Source organism: Spermophilus citellus (assembly GCF_964194105.1).
Source record: "Spermophilus citellus genome assembly, chromosome: 1".
Taxonomy (NCBI): Eukaryota; Metazoa; Chordata; class Mammalia; order Rodentia; family Sciuridae; genus Spermophilus; species Spermophilus citellus.
The window spans coordinates 229638961-229654535 of NC_138182.1; the positions used below are offsets into that span (position 1 = coordinate 229638961).

General features: G+C 38.9%; 1 protein-coding gene across 1 annotated transcript in view; it reads left to right on the forward strand.

The window, feature by feature from the left end:
- The window catches only part of ANKDD1B (ankyrin repeat and death domain containing 1B), a 79724-nt gene that overhangs the window by 14340 nt on the left and 49809 nt on the right, over window positions 1–15575 (forward strand). The window contains exons 4-5 of the mRNA XM_081295491.1: window positions 9441–9539; window positions 9637–9741. Of these exons, the coding sequence (XP_081151617.1) occupies window positions 9441–9539; window positions 9637–9741 (204 nt within the window). The remainder of the gene's footprint in view (window positions 1–9440; window positions 9540–9636; window positions 9742–15575) is intronic.

The window sequence follows — 15575 nt, forward strand, 5'->3', positions numbered from 1 at the left end:
TTTTGCTATTCTGGGTCTTTTATTTTTCCATATGAATTTCATGATTGCTTTCTCTATTTCTACAAGAAATGCTGTTAGGATTTTGATTGGCATTGCATTAAGCCTATAGAGAACTTTTGGTAATATCGCCATTTTGATGATGTTAGTTCTGCCTATCCATGAACAGGGTATATTTTTCCATCTTCTAAGATCTTCTATTTCTCTCTTTAGGGTTCTGTAGTTTTCATTGTATAAGTCTTTCATCTCTTTTGTTAGGTTGATTCCCAAGTATTTTATTTTATTTTTTTGAGGATATTGTGAATGGAGTGGTTGTCCTCATTTCCATTTCAGAGGATTTGTCACTGATATACAGGAATGCCTTTGATTTATGCGTGTTGATTTTATATCCTGCCACTTTGCTGAATTCATTTATTAGCTCTAATAGTTTCTTTGTAGACCCTTTTGGGTCTGCTAGGTATAGAATCATGTCATCTGCAAATAGTTAAAATTTAAGTTCTTCTTTTCCTATGTTTATGCCTTTAATTTCTTTCGTCTGTCTAATTGCTCTGGCCAGTGTTTCAAGAACTATGTTGAACAGAAGTGGTGAGAGAGGGCATCCCTGTGTTGTTCCAGATTTTAGAGGAAATTGAAGGCAGGATTTAAACCCAATTTGTCTGATCTCAGAGACCATGCTGTTAGCTACAAGTCAGCTTAACTACTTGTCTGCCTAGATTTCAAAACCCATCCTGAGGATTTCCACCTTCGTTTAATGCTTTATCAGGGCATAAGGAAATCAGCTATAGAGACTCAATATTATGTTTAGCATCTCTAATTATGGAAGAATATGATAGACTTATTTGAAAATTCTTTAATCTTAATTAATTCCGTGGACCATGGTTCTTAAATTTAAACTATTCAGAAGAATCTTCCAGAGTTATTTTATCTTCTCTAGTCTGGGACTCCCTAGAGGGTAAGGCTCAGTATGGCTTTACCTTCATATCTCACAGGGGCTGTGTGTGGGCTTTACTTATTTTCCCATATTGACTTTATGTGTGCTTCGTAAATGTTTGGAAGATAAATGGAGTCAGATGTACCAGTTAGTTGGTTTTTGTTAATCATCATACACAAGATGTAGACTTGATGATGGTGGGAGTTTCTCTTTGTGTCACCAGTGGGGCACATCCCTCTCTAGTTTATTACTATGATATTGGTGGCAAGTTGATTGCTATGTAAGAAAATCAGAATCAAAAATTACCACTGAAAGCACTCTGACTTTGCGAATATGTTTACTTGTATTAGTGGCTATGGTCACTAAGAGATGTGTCCTTCAGTCTAGAAATTGTAATTTGATTATTTTGAAAATTACTTAACCTGCAAATGATGCATTGGTAATAGATCAGTCATTGAAAATCTGATATAATATTTTAATTTTACTTTAATTTTAAAATTAGCATGCTGTACAATTAGCTTTCTTTTTAGTGTACAGTTCTATAAGTTTTAATACGTGTACAGATTCATGTAACCACCACAATCAATCTGAAGGTCAAAGTGGCTGGGCATGTAGTTCAGTGGTAGAATGTGATTAACATGCACAAGGCCCTGGCTTCAATCCCCAGCAACACAAAAAATTCAGACAGTTGCAACATCCATAAATTTCCCTCATGCTGCCTCTTTGTAGCCAAACCACTGTTAAGAATATGCCCTTGAGAATGTCACATAAATGATATCGTATAGTATATTACCTTTTAAACCAGCTTCTTTCATTCTGTAAAATGACTGAAGTTCGTTCATAGTGTTGCATGTGTCAAGAACTCCTCCTTTTTATTGCTAAATAGTATTCCAGTTTACGGATATGGCAGAGGTTTATCCACTCACCATTTGGAGGACGTTAGGGTTATTTCTAGTTGTTAGCTATTATAATAAAAGCTGCTACAGGTATTCATGTATAAGAATTTGTTTATAAATAAATAGTAAAAATATAGTATAAATATCCAAGAGTGAGACTATTGGGCTAAGTACTATGTATATGCATAAATTAACAAGGAGCTGCCAGCCTATTAATTTAGTTGGTTGTGCCATTTTCATTCTCACCAGCCAGGTAGAAGAGTTTCACTTATTCTGCATCCTCATTGGAATTGCCATCCTCCCCCCCTTAATTTTTAGCAACTCTCACAGTTATGTAGGGATCTAATTGCAGTTTTAATTTGCATTTCTCTAGTGGCTAATGGTATATGACATCTTTCATGTGTTATTTGCCATTTTTATATCTTCTTTGGTGAAGCCTGTTCAGATTGTGTTCCACCTGTGGTGCTGAGGGGTGGGGACCCAGGGCCAGATAAGCACTACCACTGAGCAACATTTCCAGCCAGATCTTTTGAACATTTCTAAAAATCAAATGTTTTCTTATTGTGGAATTTTATAAAAATATATATTATAAATAGGTGAACCATTTAACCTAGGACAACCAAACTTGGGGAGTCCAGTGGGGTTTGTGGATGGATCATTCTTGCCTTGTATGAAATGAATCTGAACAAATATTTCTTGTAGCATACCAATCCTTTGTTAGGTATGTGATTTGCATTATCTTATCACTCTATAGCTTGTGTTTTCAGTGTTTTTCCCAGAGAAAAATTTTTAAATTTTGATGAAATACAATGTACCTATTTTTAAAAATGAATCCTGATATTGGAGTTATATGTAAAGATGATTTGCCTAAGTTAAGGGTATAAAGATTTTCTCATATTTTTTTCTAAAAATTTTACAGTCTTGTATTTTATTTTTATTTATTTATTTATTTATTTTAGGTGTAGATGGACACAACACAATGCCTTTATTTTTAAGTGGTACTGAGAATCGAACCCGGGTCCCGCTCATGCTAGGCAAGCGCTCACAATCCCAGCCCTCGTATTTTACATTTAGATCTATAGTTGCTGTGTCCTTCAAAGTTTATACGTTGGAAATCTATTCCCCAATGCAACATTATTGGAAGTTCATTAGTGCATAGGGCTCTGCCCTCGTGAATGAATTATAATAATGCTGTTATCTCAGGAGAGCATTCTGAATAAAATTCTGAATAAAAGAACAAACTTGGACCATCTTCTCCACCTCCCCTCATTCATGTAATGCCTTCTTCTACTTTATGATGTAGCTAGTAGGCCCTCACCAGATAGGTCCATCCGTCTTGGGCTTCCCAGCCTTCAGAACCATGAGTCAAATATATTTCTGTTCATTATAATTACCCTGCCTGTGATATTCTGTTATAGCAACACAAAACAGACTAAGACAATGGTTCATTCTGAATTAATTTTAGTTCAGGGTAGAAATAGGTTGTGATTTTTTTTTCTTTTTGCACATCAACAGTCACTTTTTAAAAGTCATTTCATTTTTAAAGACCTTTTTAGTTCTGTTCAGATATGTCCCAGGAACCAGTCTGATACTGGCAGTGGTCAACACATAAATCAGTTCTCTAAGTCTTTGTCTAATGTTAAGAGTTCATCCACGTACAGTTCAGGAGCAAGCCCAGGAGTGCATACCCAACTTCATAGGATGCTTCTCTTTTCTTTTTCTTTATTAAAAATTTTTATTCTAATTTGTTATACATGACAGCAGAATACATTACAATTCATATTACACATATAGAGGACAATTTTTCATCTCTGGTTATATACAAAGTATATTCACACCATTCTTGTCTCTATACATGTACTTAGGGTAATGATGTCCATCTCATTCCACCATTTTTTTTTACTCCCATGCCCCCTCCCTTCCATTCCACCGCTTTGCCCTGTCTAGAGTTCATCAGCTTTTTCCTCCCCATGATCATCTCCCCCACATTTCTCAGTCTTCCAGAGCTTGCAGGACCAGAAAAGTACAAAGAAGGAAAGAATTTTCCCCACCTTCTTTATTCATTAGAGGCTCCCTCTGCTTCTTAGACTAGAAAGAAGGGCTTCTTTTGGAACTCTTTCTGTCCTTGTGTAGTTTCGTGGTTGGTGCTGCCTCAAATCCAAGTTGGAAGATATGGAAGGAAGAAGATAAACAAAAATCAGGAAACTCACAACAGGATTTTTTGTACTCTTGAGTTCTGGTTTCCTTTCCTAAGCTACCTGCAACCATTTACTTTTCAGAGTCTTCAGATAGCTGAATTTTATTCAGAGACTTTAGTTGCATTTGGTAGGAGAGACAGGGTGGAGTGCATTTGCTCTATTTTAACCATAACCATAACCCAAAATCTTCAACCTGATATTAAAGCAGACAAAATCATACAACAAACACCCGTGAATCCATGGCCTGGATTGAATGCATCTTTTCTCCAAGCTAGCATAGCTGAGGATTGCCAAATTTCAAATGTATTAAATTCAGGTTTGGCTTATGTCAGAGTGTAAGCAAATTATTCCTGAAATGATGGAGAGATATTTTTACCAACTTGTTCTTTTCAAGGCTTTCTAAGCATATATTTGTGTTACCCCATATCTGAAGCACGTCTCTAATTAACATCAGCTTCTATCAATGTTGCCTTGTAAATTGAAATGCTATCAGATGGGAAATTCCTTATGTATCTCTGGTGCCAGCCTTAGAAATTTCACCAAAGATTTTTGTAATGAATTTTATCATTCGCAGAGATGTTGGTACATAACTGATAAAATGTTTATCATCATAATGCAAGCACTACCATGGTTTTGTCATTTCTGGCAACTGTCTTATCTTATCTTATAAGCCCCTAATTTGATTTGGCTGATCTGTCTTCAAAGTTTCAACACCCATTTGCAAAGAACTAACAATTGAACCCCTTCATCTTCAATGTATATTCAGTGTCCTTCATAAGTCTCAATGCCAGTTACTGGGGATTCAACCAGAATCATGGCCACCACCTGGGAATGTTAGAAATGAGGAATTTCAGGTCCCAACCCAGATCTTCTGAATAAGAATCCCTAATTTAAAAAGATTACCCAATGCCAGGTGCAGTGGTGCATGTCTGTAATCCCATTGACTCAGGAGACTGAGGCAGGAAGATTGCAAATCAAAGGCCAGCCTCAGCAATTTAGTGAGACCCTCAGAAACTTAGAAAGAACCTGTCTCAAAGTAAAAAATTTGAAAAAAAACTGGAGATGTGGCTCAGTGCTAAGGCACCCTGGGATCAATCCCCAATACCAAAAGGGGGGAAAAAGATCCCCAGATGATTGTATCTGGTATGAGATATAGTCCTGGTTTTGAGTCTCCTGTTATCTATCTGGGGAGCAAGGACAGAGACTATAACATATGAGTACTATGCAAGGTATTGCATGCTTAGGATCAAATGCATGACCCCACCACTGAGGACCTCCAGAGTCAAAGTGGGTAGCATCCCCAAGTTTTGAGAAATGGCAGACCAGATAAAGGGAGGCCTAAGGTGCTTAGAAGATGATTAGCATCTGCTTTCTGAGTTGCTTCTCTGGGAAGCTCTTAAAGTTTAAGTGTTCCCCAGAGGAAATTATTATTTTTTTTTTTAAAGAGAGAGTGAGAGAGGAGAGAGAGAGAGAGAGAGAGAGAGAGAGAGAGAGAGAGAGAGAGAGAGAGAGAATTTTTAATATTTATTTTTTAGTTCTCGGCGGACACAACATCTTTGTTTGTATGTGGTGCTGAGGCTCGAACCCCGGGCCGCACGCATGCCAGGCGAGCGCGCTACCGCTTGAGCCACATCCCCAGCCCCAGAGGAAATTATTAACCTCACTTATGACCATACTGGTAATGCAGATAACTTGTCAGTGACTGGCATTTTGTACTTTCCAGAGCATGTGAGGCAACTGTGAGTGTAATTCATGACACATACTCTTAAGCATGCCAGTTGCATAGCCGGAGACTTTGTTTTAGGAAAGTTCTTCTGTGGGAATTTACATCTCTGTGTAGTGATTCACTGCCTCAGAGGAACAATGGCTCTGCTCAGAATTTGTGGTTTCAGAGATTCCATTACCAGCTTTTAGATTTTATAATCAGCACTTGGAATTTTTAAATGTTGGCTGTTCAAGATTAGGAATGACCTCTTAGGGAAGAAATAGAGCTCCTATTAAAATATAGTTTCTCACCTGTCCAAATATTTCTGGTCTTTTATGCCCATATGTAAAACCAAATTTGGTAGTACTGAATATGGAGCACTGATTTGTAGGGAAGCCTAAATCAAGAGGTGGAACTGTGGTTAGAATACATTTTTTGAAGAACCTTACCTAGAGGTCATATATCAATGTTCCTTGTAAAAGAGTGAAGAAGTTGTGAAGAGTTTGAAGAAAACTCTGGAATTTTAAATATTTAAATGGACTGACTCACTGTGTAGTGTGACAGCTAAAATGAAAATTTAATAACATATGTACATTTAGAGCGAGGTTTGTTAACAGTGGCAATATTGACATCTGGGGCCAGATAATTATTTGTTGTGAGGTTTTTCTTGTGCATTGTAGGATGTTTAGCAGCATCTGTGGCCTCTACGTACTAAGTGCCCATAGTACCCCTCAGTCATTACTATGCAAAATGTCTTGAGACACTTAAAAATATTCTCTGGAACATTGATTTAAAATTTGTAACTCAATAATATGGGATTTGCTATTTCACTCTCCCAACTTGAGCTCTACTGAGAATAAGTGAATACATGAATGTGATTACTGGAGAAGCCAAAATAAACACTAAAGGATTTATACACTTCAGAAATAGAAGCACCCCACATCCAGGCTTGGTGGCACACACCTACTCAGGAGGCTGAAGCAAAAGGATCACAAGTTTGAGGATAGCTTGGACTAGTTATGGAGACCCTTTCTCAAAATTTAAAAAGGAAAAAAAACTTAAAGTATGCTGAGAGCCATAGAATCGGAATGACGCATGGCATTTTTGCCAGAACAGAGTAGTTGAGAGGTGATGCCAGCAAGCCATTGAGATGATAATGGTTGTGTTAAGCTGTGTATTCAGTTGTATATTAGACCCCTGCGGTCCTCCTCAGCCTGCTACTTTGGAGTTCTCCAGGGGATTCCCGGAGAGTTCCCATTGGTTGGGGAAGTGCCAGAGGAGGGATTTCTGGTTGGGGTGTGGTATGTCCCGGGAGAACGCCCCGAATGCAGTGTCCAAGGGAGTGTGGAGAATAAAGGAGTTCCTGTTTTGAACCTACAAGGCTGTGTGGTGGCTCGGTTATTTTGTGCCCAGCCAGACTGTGGCAAAAGGATTGGAGACGTAACTCAGTGGTAGAACTTGTCTAGCATGTTCAAGACCTCAGTAGAGGATATGATAGGGAGTGCCCTGAAGACCTTCATTCCTTGTTTATTTACTCCTGCTGTGTGCATCTAACAAACGGGTATCCTGGATTACAAGCACAACCAATTTGGAGGACAAATGAGATGTAGGGAGAGGGCTTGCCTTTGGCAGGCAGTTGTGCAGAGGTAATGGCTTAGGTTTTGATGAGAATAAAGGAAAAAGAAAAGGAGACGCATGAACTTTAAGATAAGGAATGTGAGGGCTGGGGATGTGACTCAAGCGGTAGCGCAATCGCCTGGCATGCGCTTGGCACTGGGTTCGATCCTCACACCACATAAAAATAAAGATGTGTCTGCCGAAAACTAAAAAATAAATATTAAAAAATTCTCTCTCTCTCTTAAAAAAAAAAAAGATAAGGAACGTGAAGCTGAGAGTTAACTGAGTTAACTAACATCACAGTACTTGAAAGTGGTAGAAAGTGACCAGAGTTTGGGGTCAGTTCCACTTGATCATAAAGACTACTGTTTATTGCTTGGTAACCTGACACTGAAGGTGCAGATGAGGTTTTCTCAGTTTACTTGCCTCTAAGCCCACTGTCCTGAGATAGCCAATGTTGACAACTGGCTACTTCCTTCCACACTTTTCTTTCTCCTAATTCAGTATATTACTTACTTACAATTGCCCAGAACTGACAGGTCAGTAAGTCCTGAGCCAAATCTCTATTTCAGCCTAAACACATACTATGCACACATCTATATAATTTTGTGTAAACAGAGTCCTTTTAGATAGATTCTATATAAATGGGAACCCTATATAACTTGTCTTTTTCAATTTTCTTATCTTTGTGTACCATCCCCCTGTACTCAACAATCACTAGGTGTTTGTTTATTTCTGAGATAGGTGTGTGTTCATTTCTGTACTTATCTCCATGCACATGTGATCATATCTATGTCAATATCTCTACCTGCTACCAACCCACCTATAAATAGATATAGATATACACTTACACGTATGGGGGTTTTGTTCACTGTATCATTTATATAAAATGGGATTATATTTTGTTTTATGTTTTTCCCATATTTAACAAAGCTTATAGAAATCTATTGTTATAGAGCTAATTCATTATTTTAATGGTTGCATGATGTAACTATTTCATAATTTATTATCATTCCCCTATTGATGAACATGTACCTTGTTTCCAATTTTCAGAGCTAACAATATGTTCATATATTTAACATTAGGCCCTGAAATTTTATTTTCATAGTACAAATTCCCAAGAATAGGATTGCTGGTTGCATTTTAAATTTATAGTGCTAGATTGTTAGACAATAATGGTATCTATTTCCTCTAACACCTCAAGAGAGCACCTGTGTGCATTTTTCTATTTTTTTTTTCTTGTTTTATTTTGTTATTATTATTTGGTAGTATTGGGTATTGAACTCAAGCGTGCTCTACCAGTGAGCCATATCCCCAGCTCTTTATACAGGGTCTCACTAAGTTTCCAAGGCAGGCCTTGAACTTGCCATCCTCCTGGTTTGTACCACCAAACGTGGCTTTTTTGTCATTGTTGATTTGTGAGAGTACCTCATATAATAGAGAATTGCCATTTATCTTTATTAAATGTTATATTCACAAAAAACACATAAAAATAAATATATTAGAACAAAATTATATTTTTTTCTAATTAATTAATTCTAAAATATATATAAAAGATATATTCTTAAGTGTAATTTGTTTATTGACTTCATGTATGTTCTATTTTTCCTTTTTATAAAATTGAGTTAAGAGAGTATATATTATAATCTAACTTTTGTCCTAATATATTTATTTTTTATGTATTTTTTGTGAATATAACATTTAATTTTGGGGGGCTGGGGATGTGGCTCAAGCGGTAGCGCGCTTGCCTGGCATGCATGTGGCCTGGGTTCGATCCTCAGCACCACATACCAACAAAGATGTTGTGTCTGCCGAAAACTAAAAAAAAATAAATAAATATTAAATTCTCTCTCTCTCTCTCTCTCTCTCTTAAAAAAACATTTAATTTTATATATTTCTTTTGGATAGAGAATCATTTGTGCCTATCGCTTATTAAATATACCCACTTTTCACATAAAATCGAAATTTTTTTTGTATATTAAATTTTCCATTTCTTAATATTCAATAATCTGGTATTAACTAGTCCTTATTGACTGAGATTGTAGGCTATGGCTCATTCATGTGATAGAGTCTTTTCTTCTCTCTGCTCGGGGAAGCACGGCCTGACTGTAATTCACCTTGCGGCCTGGACTGGAAGCTTTGAGATCATGCTCATGCTGGTTAGAGCTGGAGCAGACCAGAGAGCCAAGAACCAGGTAGGTCTGTGGATCACACATGGATGTGAGCTCTCACCTCACCTGTGCAGGAGGGAGAAGTTCCAAGGCCATATCTTTTCCCTCCCTCTATCCTCAGGATGGAATGAATGCCCTTCACTTTGCAGCTCAGAGTAATAATGTGCACATTGTGGAGTACCTTATTCAAGACCTGCACCTAAAGGACCTGAACCAGCCAGACGAGGTGTGTTTGCAGTGGGGGGAACAGGTTTCACATACACCCCCACTAAACTTAGCTTTCTTCCTTCCTCTGGTGCAGCTGCCCAAATAGCAAGCACAGACAGCCCTGGCCTGGTAACCAGCTTCTCCATCACTGTGGCAGACCACAGCACAGAAGGGAAGTGCTGCTGTTGGCAGTGACCCTGGCCTATGCATGTGGGGAAAACTGGAAGTATGGAGGAAGCAGCTAGATTCCTTCTTCTTTATTCTTTCATCCTGTCCAGGATGTGAACAGTGTCTACCCCTTTAAGTATTAGAATGTGTGCCTAAATTTTATTCTTTAATGCATGAACTTTTAAGAATGTCTTTGATCCAAAGCTGTGAAGTAACCAGTTATGGAATATAATTCAGTTCTACTGTATTTGTCTATATTCTTTTCTTTTTTTTTTTTTTTTTGAGGGGGTACTGGGGATTGAACTCAGGGGCACTCGACCACTGAGCCACATCTCCAGCTCTATTTTGTATTTTATTTAGAGATAGGATGTCACTGAGTTGCTTAGGGCCTCGCTTTTGTTGAGGCTGGCTTTAGGCTGGCTTTGAACTCCAGATCCTTCCGCCTCAGCCTCCTGAGCTGCTGGGATTCAGGCGTTCGCTTCCGTGCCCATCTAGGCCTTTTGAATAGAGGAATACCCTTGATTTTTCAGCAGTGGACTGTACTTCATGAATGAGACTTGTTTTGCTCTATGCCACAAGACTATTATTCTTCATGACATTTTGCTAGAAGTTGGTCAGTACTATTCACTTCATTTCACCTATATTAAAAAAAAATTACATTTTCTTCTGACTTCAACCTTAGAAACAACAATAAAACAAAAACTTTTTTTTTCAAATATGATCTATAAATTTCTTTTACTTCTTTTGCATATGACCAAACAACTATCCACTTACAGAAGCAGATAGACAGATGTTCTATGACATTAGCTATGTGACTTGAAGCAAGTTTACCAACTGCTGAAAGCCTGGGTTTCTCCATCTGTACAATGGGAATAATAAAATCTACTTCATGGTAGCACCAAGATCCCCTGTGAGAGAAGCCCCCCCATCCCCCCAACACACACTGTATTGGCAAGCCTCCATTCTTTGATGTAAATGATTGATACTTCCTCAATCTTATGTAAAAGTGCCTATGCAAATTAGCTTTTCTTTTTCTGAAGGAGGAGTATCAGGGATTGGACTCAGGGGCACTCAACCACTGAGCCACATCCCCAGAGTGATTTTGTATTTATTTGGAGACAGGGTCACACCTTGCCATTGCTGAGGCTGGCTTTGAGTTTGCGATCCTTCCGCCTCAGCCTTCCAAGCCGCTGGGATTACAGGTGTGCGTTACCATGCCCGGTGTAAATTAGCTTTATGATGAGCTATTCTGCCCCTTCCAGTTAGACATCACTTCTAAGCCATTCCTATGTAGCAAGTTGGAGCAGTCACTGTTGGGATGCTTAAATGAGGTATTGACTATAAAATGCTTAGCAAAGAGCTAGGTTTAAGGTAAGTGCTCACTATATCATCGTCAAACACCACTTAGTGTTGGTGTGAGGAGGCTGATCTTTGCATTTTGATCCATGCTGAGTAGGTGGTGTGGTTTGGATCTGAAACATCCCCCTAAAAGTTCATGTACTGAAGGCTTTGTTCCCAAGGTAGCAGGTGTTCCGAGGTGTGGCGTTTGGAAGGTGATTAGACCATGAGAGCACTAAACTCTTTAATGGAGGTTGTGATGGATTCATACTTTAATAGGCTATTGGGAGGCGGGAGAAACTTTAGGGTGTGGAACCTGTTTGGAGGAAGTATGTCACTAGGGTCATGCCTTTGAAGGGCATATCTTGTTCCAGAACCCTTTCTCTCCCCACCCTTCCTCTCTTGATCATCATTGCTTCTTGACTGCCATGAGGTGGGCAGCTTGCTTCACCATGCCTTTCCACCATGATGTTCTTTCTGCCTTTCCAGAATGATGTCCATAACAATGAAGCCAGGTGACCATTGACCAAAACCTATGAGCCAAGCCATGCATGGTGGTGCATGCCTGAAATCCCAGTGACTCAGGAGGTGGAGACAGAAGGACGGCAAGCCTCAGAAACTTAGTGAGACCCTCAGCAACTTAGCAAGACCCTGTCTCTAAATAGTCTGTGGATGTAGCTCAGTGGTAGAGTGCCCCTGGGTTGAATCCCCAGTACCAAATAATATTGGTAATAAATAAATAAATAATACTTGTCAGGTCGATGGCAGTGACTTAGAAACAAAGCACCAAGCAGCCTTGGATCGCGAAAGAAACATCAATCAGGCACGATAGGAACTACCTGTCAATCCACAGGGTCTCCTGGCCAATCCTGGATCTCAGCCAGTTCCCCAACCAACTCCAGTGGGACAAGGGACTCTAAAACTCCCTTTTCCTGTCCCAAGCCCTTCCTTCCTGCCATAAGCTCCATAAAAATTCCAGTCCTGTCAAGCCCCCACGTGGTTTCTCCTCAGACCCTCTTCCTATCTGCTCTGTCAGTCTGATAGAGTTCCTCCCAGGAGTAAAATCTCAATAAAGCCTCATTCAGCAGCCTTTTAAATCTGCCTCCTTTTTGGTTGCTGCTGTTGCCTGACCTTACAATATTGTGATCCAAAATAAGTCTTTTCTCTCTTAAATTGTTTTTCTCAGGCATTTTGTCATAGAGATGGAAAGCTGACTAATTCAGCAGGGATGCAGCCTATGAATGAATTCCATTCAGTTCAATTCAGCAGATATTTTTTGAGGGCTGGTTATGTATGATACACACATTTTTTTCTCTTTCCCCTTTCAGTGAACTCTGACTCCCATGGGAGACAGCGGTGTGTGGGAAAGATCTGGCAGGCTGTTGAATTCAAAGGCCAAACAGGTTTACTGGGAGCTTTTCTATTTCTTGAGCTTCAGTTGGTCAGCTGCTTCCTGTCCATTATCATTTCAGCTGGTTTGGGGCTTATCCATGCTTCTTCCTTCTGCTTTGTTTGTTGAAGAAAAGACTGAGGATTCCTGGCAGAGACTGTGCAGAGCCACATATCTATTAAAATATCTTAAGATGGGTTCAGGGACATACAAGGAATGAGTGAATGATAAGACCACTGGGTCATGTAGGGAAAGAAGACTCTCTGAGTCCAATTTTAGTCTTACATGAAAATTATTTAAAAGATCTATCAATGGAAATGACAACAAAATCTCCTCTTTTTACTAAGATATATGAGTGAGGTCAAATATGTTGACAAAAGTCAGTTGGAATCATGGTTGCTAAGGACTGAGGGTGTGTGTGGAGATTTATTGTCTAATAAATTGCTTAATGGGTACAGAATTTTACTTGTGCAAGATGAAAGGATTATGCAGCTAAATGGTTGTGATAGTTACACAGTCATTTGAATATAACTAATACCCCTAATACCACTGAACTATATACTTAATAATGGACAAAATGGTAAATTTTATGTTATGAATATTTTACCACAATAATAAAATGGAAAAAGAAGCCAATTTGGTGCTGGACTCAGGAACTCATGGTCATGTTACTGGATTTAGACGTCTGGTTTGCCTAACGCTGAAGTACCAAAGTTAGACAGATGAGTGTTGGTAGGAAGGAATGAGGTTTATTCCAAGCCAGCCCTGAAGAAGGTAGAAGGGATAGCTCCTCAAGACTCTATCTTCCTGAGCTCAGGGTTGCATAGGTTTTTTTTTTTGTTTGTTTGTTTTTTTTTTTTTTGGTGGGGAGTTGAGGTAGTGAGGCTTCAGGCTGGGCCAAGTCTGACCTTCCTCAGTGAGGGCCAGTGTCTTCTCCAGGACATCACAATGGATTTCAGCCCCTGAAGTTAGTTACTAAGGACTTGTGTTGCAAAGATCATCTTGGTTCTGTGACTATAAGCAAAGGTTTAGCAGTTAACATCTAGCTGGGCTTCTCATCAGCCAAAGGTTTAGAGAGGGGTATGAGAGCAAAAAGGAAGTTGTAGGGGGAGGACAATTTCAAGGGGGCCCCTGCTCAGTCTGTCAGTTCATCAAAATAGATTTGATAGAAAAGACAACTCTATCTTCATAGCACTACTCTTTTGCCTTGATTCTTATCAACAGCAAGTATGGAGAGCCTATTTACTTGCCAGAGTTAGTAAAAATCCTTTTAGATCAGGAGGGAACTCCAGATGCTAAAAAGGAAAACTTTACTGGGAGGAGGCTTTTAAAAGAGAACGGACTTCACTGGGCACAAGAGACTTTGGGTGGAGCTGGGGGCATGCAGGGCATTGGGAAATATTTTGAGGTTTCTCCAAGTTCCATAGCCCTGGGAATCCCTCAGCAGGCAAGAGATTAGAGGAGCCAGAAACTATAGGTAAAGTAGTCTAGATATTTTGAATCTACTTTCGAACTTCCATCTGGTGATCAAAACCAAATACTCAGACAAAAATGTTGAGGAGGGAGGGAAATAGAAAGGAAGGCCTCACCAGCCGTTCATATATTGGTTGGGCATTTACAAGAATTTGGTGCTACAATGTTTGTTGCTGAAAGCTCAGTCTATGTCCCCAATGCCAATCCAATAATGAAGACATGGTTTTGAGAAAAAGGAAAAAGAAGGTTTATTGCTTTGCTAACAAAGGAGAAAGACTGGGGACTCCTGTCCCCAAAGCTGTTATTCATCAGCAGGAACAGGGGGCTTTTAAAGAATGACTCAAAGGCTCCATTCCATATGTTCTCTGTTGGTGTTGTCATTCACTTATTTATTTAGGAGATAGTCCTTTCTGAGATCTTCTGGAAAGATCTTTCTGAGATCTTCCCCAAAGTCTGGATTACTTCGTTCCTATGGTGGGTTTGTACTCAAGGACAAATAAACTCTGTCTAGGATGGGAAAGAAAGGTAATCTCCTGAGATTAGGGAAAGAAGAGAAAGAAACATGTTCATTTTAAAAATAAATTGCAAAGTAGCGATGGTTATATTTAAAGCATAAAGTGGACTACTGTCACAGTTGTGTTGGTTCCAACTACAGATGAAAGAGAATATCCGGTGGGCTTTATCTTTTTTTTTCTCTTTATTTATTTAGTTTTTCTTTTTCACCTAGTGGTCTCAAGGAGACTGAATTGGAAGTCAAATGCAAATGAGTTTCTTGTTTTGATGGGGTGGGAAAAGTGAATACAGGGAATTTGAGAAGACATTCATTTTCTCATTCCTCAGCATCCACAGGGGATTGCTTCCAGGACCCTCTTGTGGATGCCAAAATCTACAGCTGCTCAAATTCTTATATAAAATGGTATAAGATTTACATACAACTTACATATATTCTCCTGGATACTTTAAATCATCTCTGGATTATTTATAATAACTTATACAGCATAAATGCTATGTAGTTGTCATACTATATTTGTTTAGTGAATGATGACAAGCAAAAATATCTGTACATAGTCAGTACAGACACTTTTTTCCCCAAATACATTGGATATGCAGGTGGTTGAATACACAGATATGAAATCCACAGATACAAAGGCCCAACTATATAGACCGGAGGTAACAGTTAGCTAAACATATGATCTGTGGTGTGTATGGAGAATTCACCCAGTGTCATACCCCATGCCCACATCAGTGCCACAGCTTCAGGTTGAATGTAGCTCTCAGTACTTTTGACCTCATTCCACATATTCTTTCCCCACTGAAATCTTTAGTTATTCAGGTTTCCCCTTATGCTGGAGTTGTTTTAAATTCATCATCCCAAGTAAGAAAAAATGTTATGGGATGTGAATGTGCATAGGAGAAATTATGGAACTATTGTGATGGGTTTCCCTGGGTGACATCTCAAGGATGCCTATGATAAACAATATCGG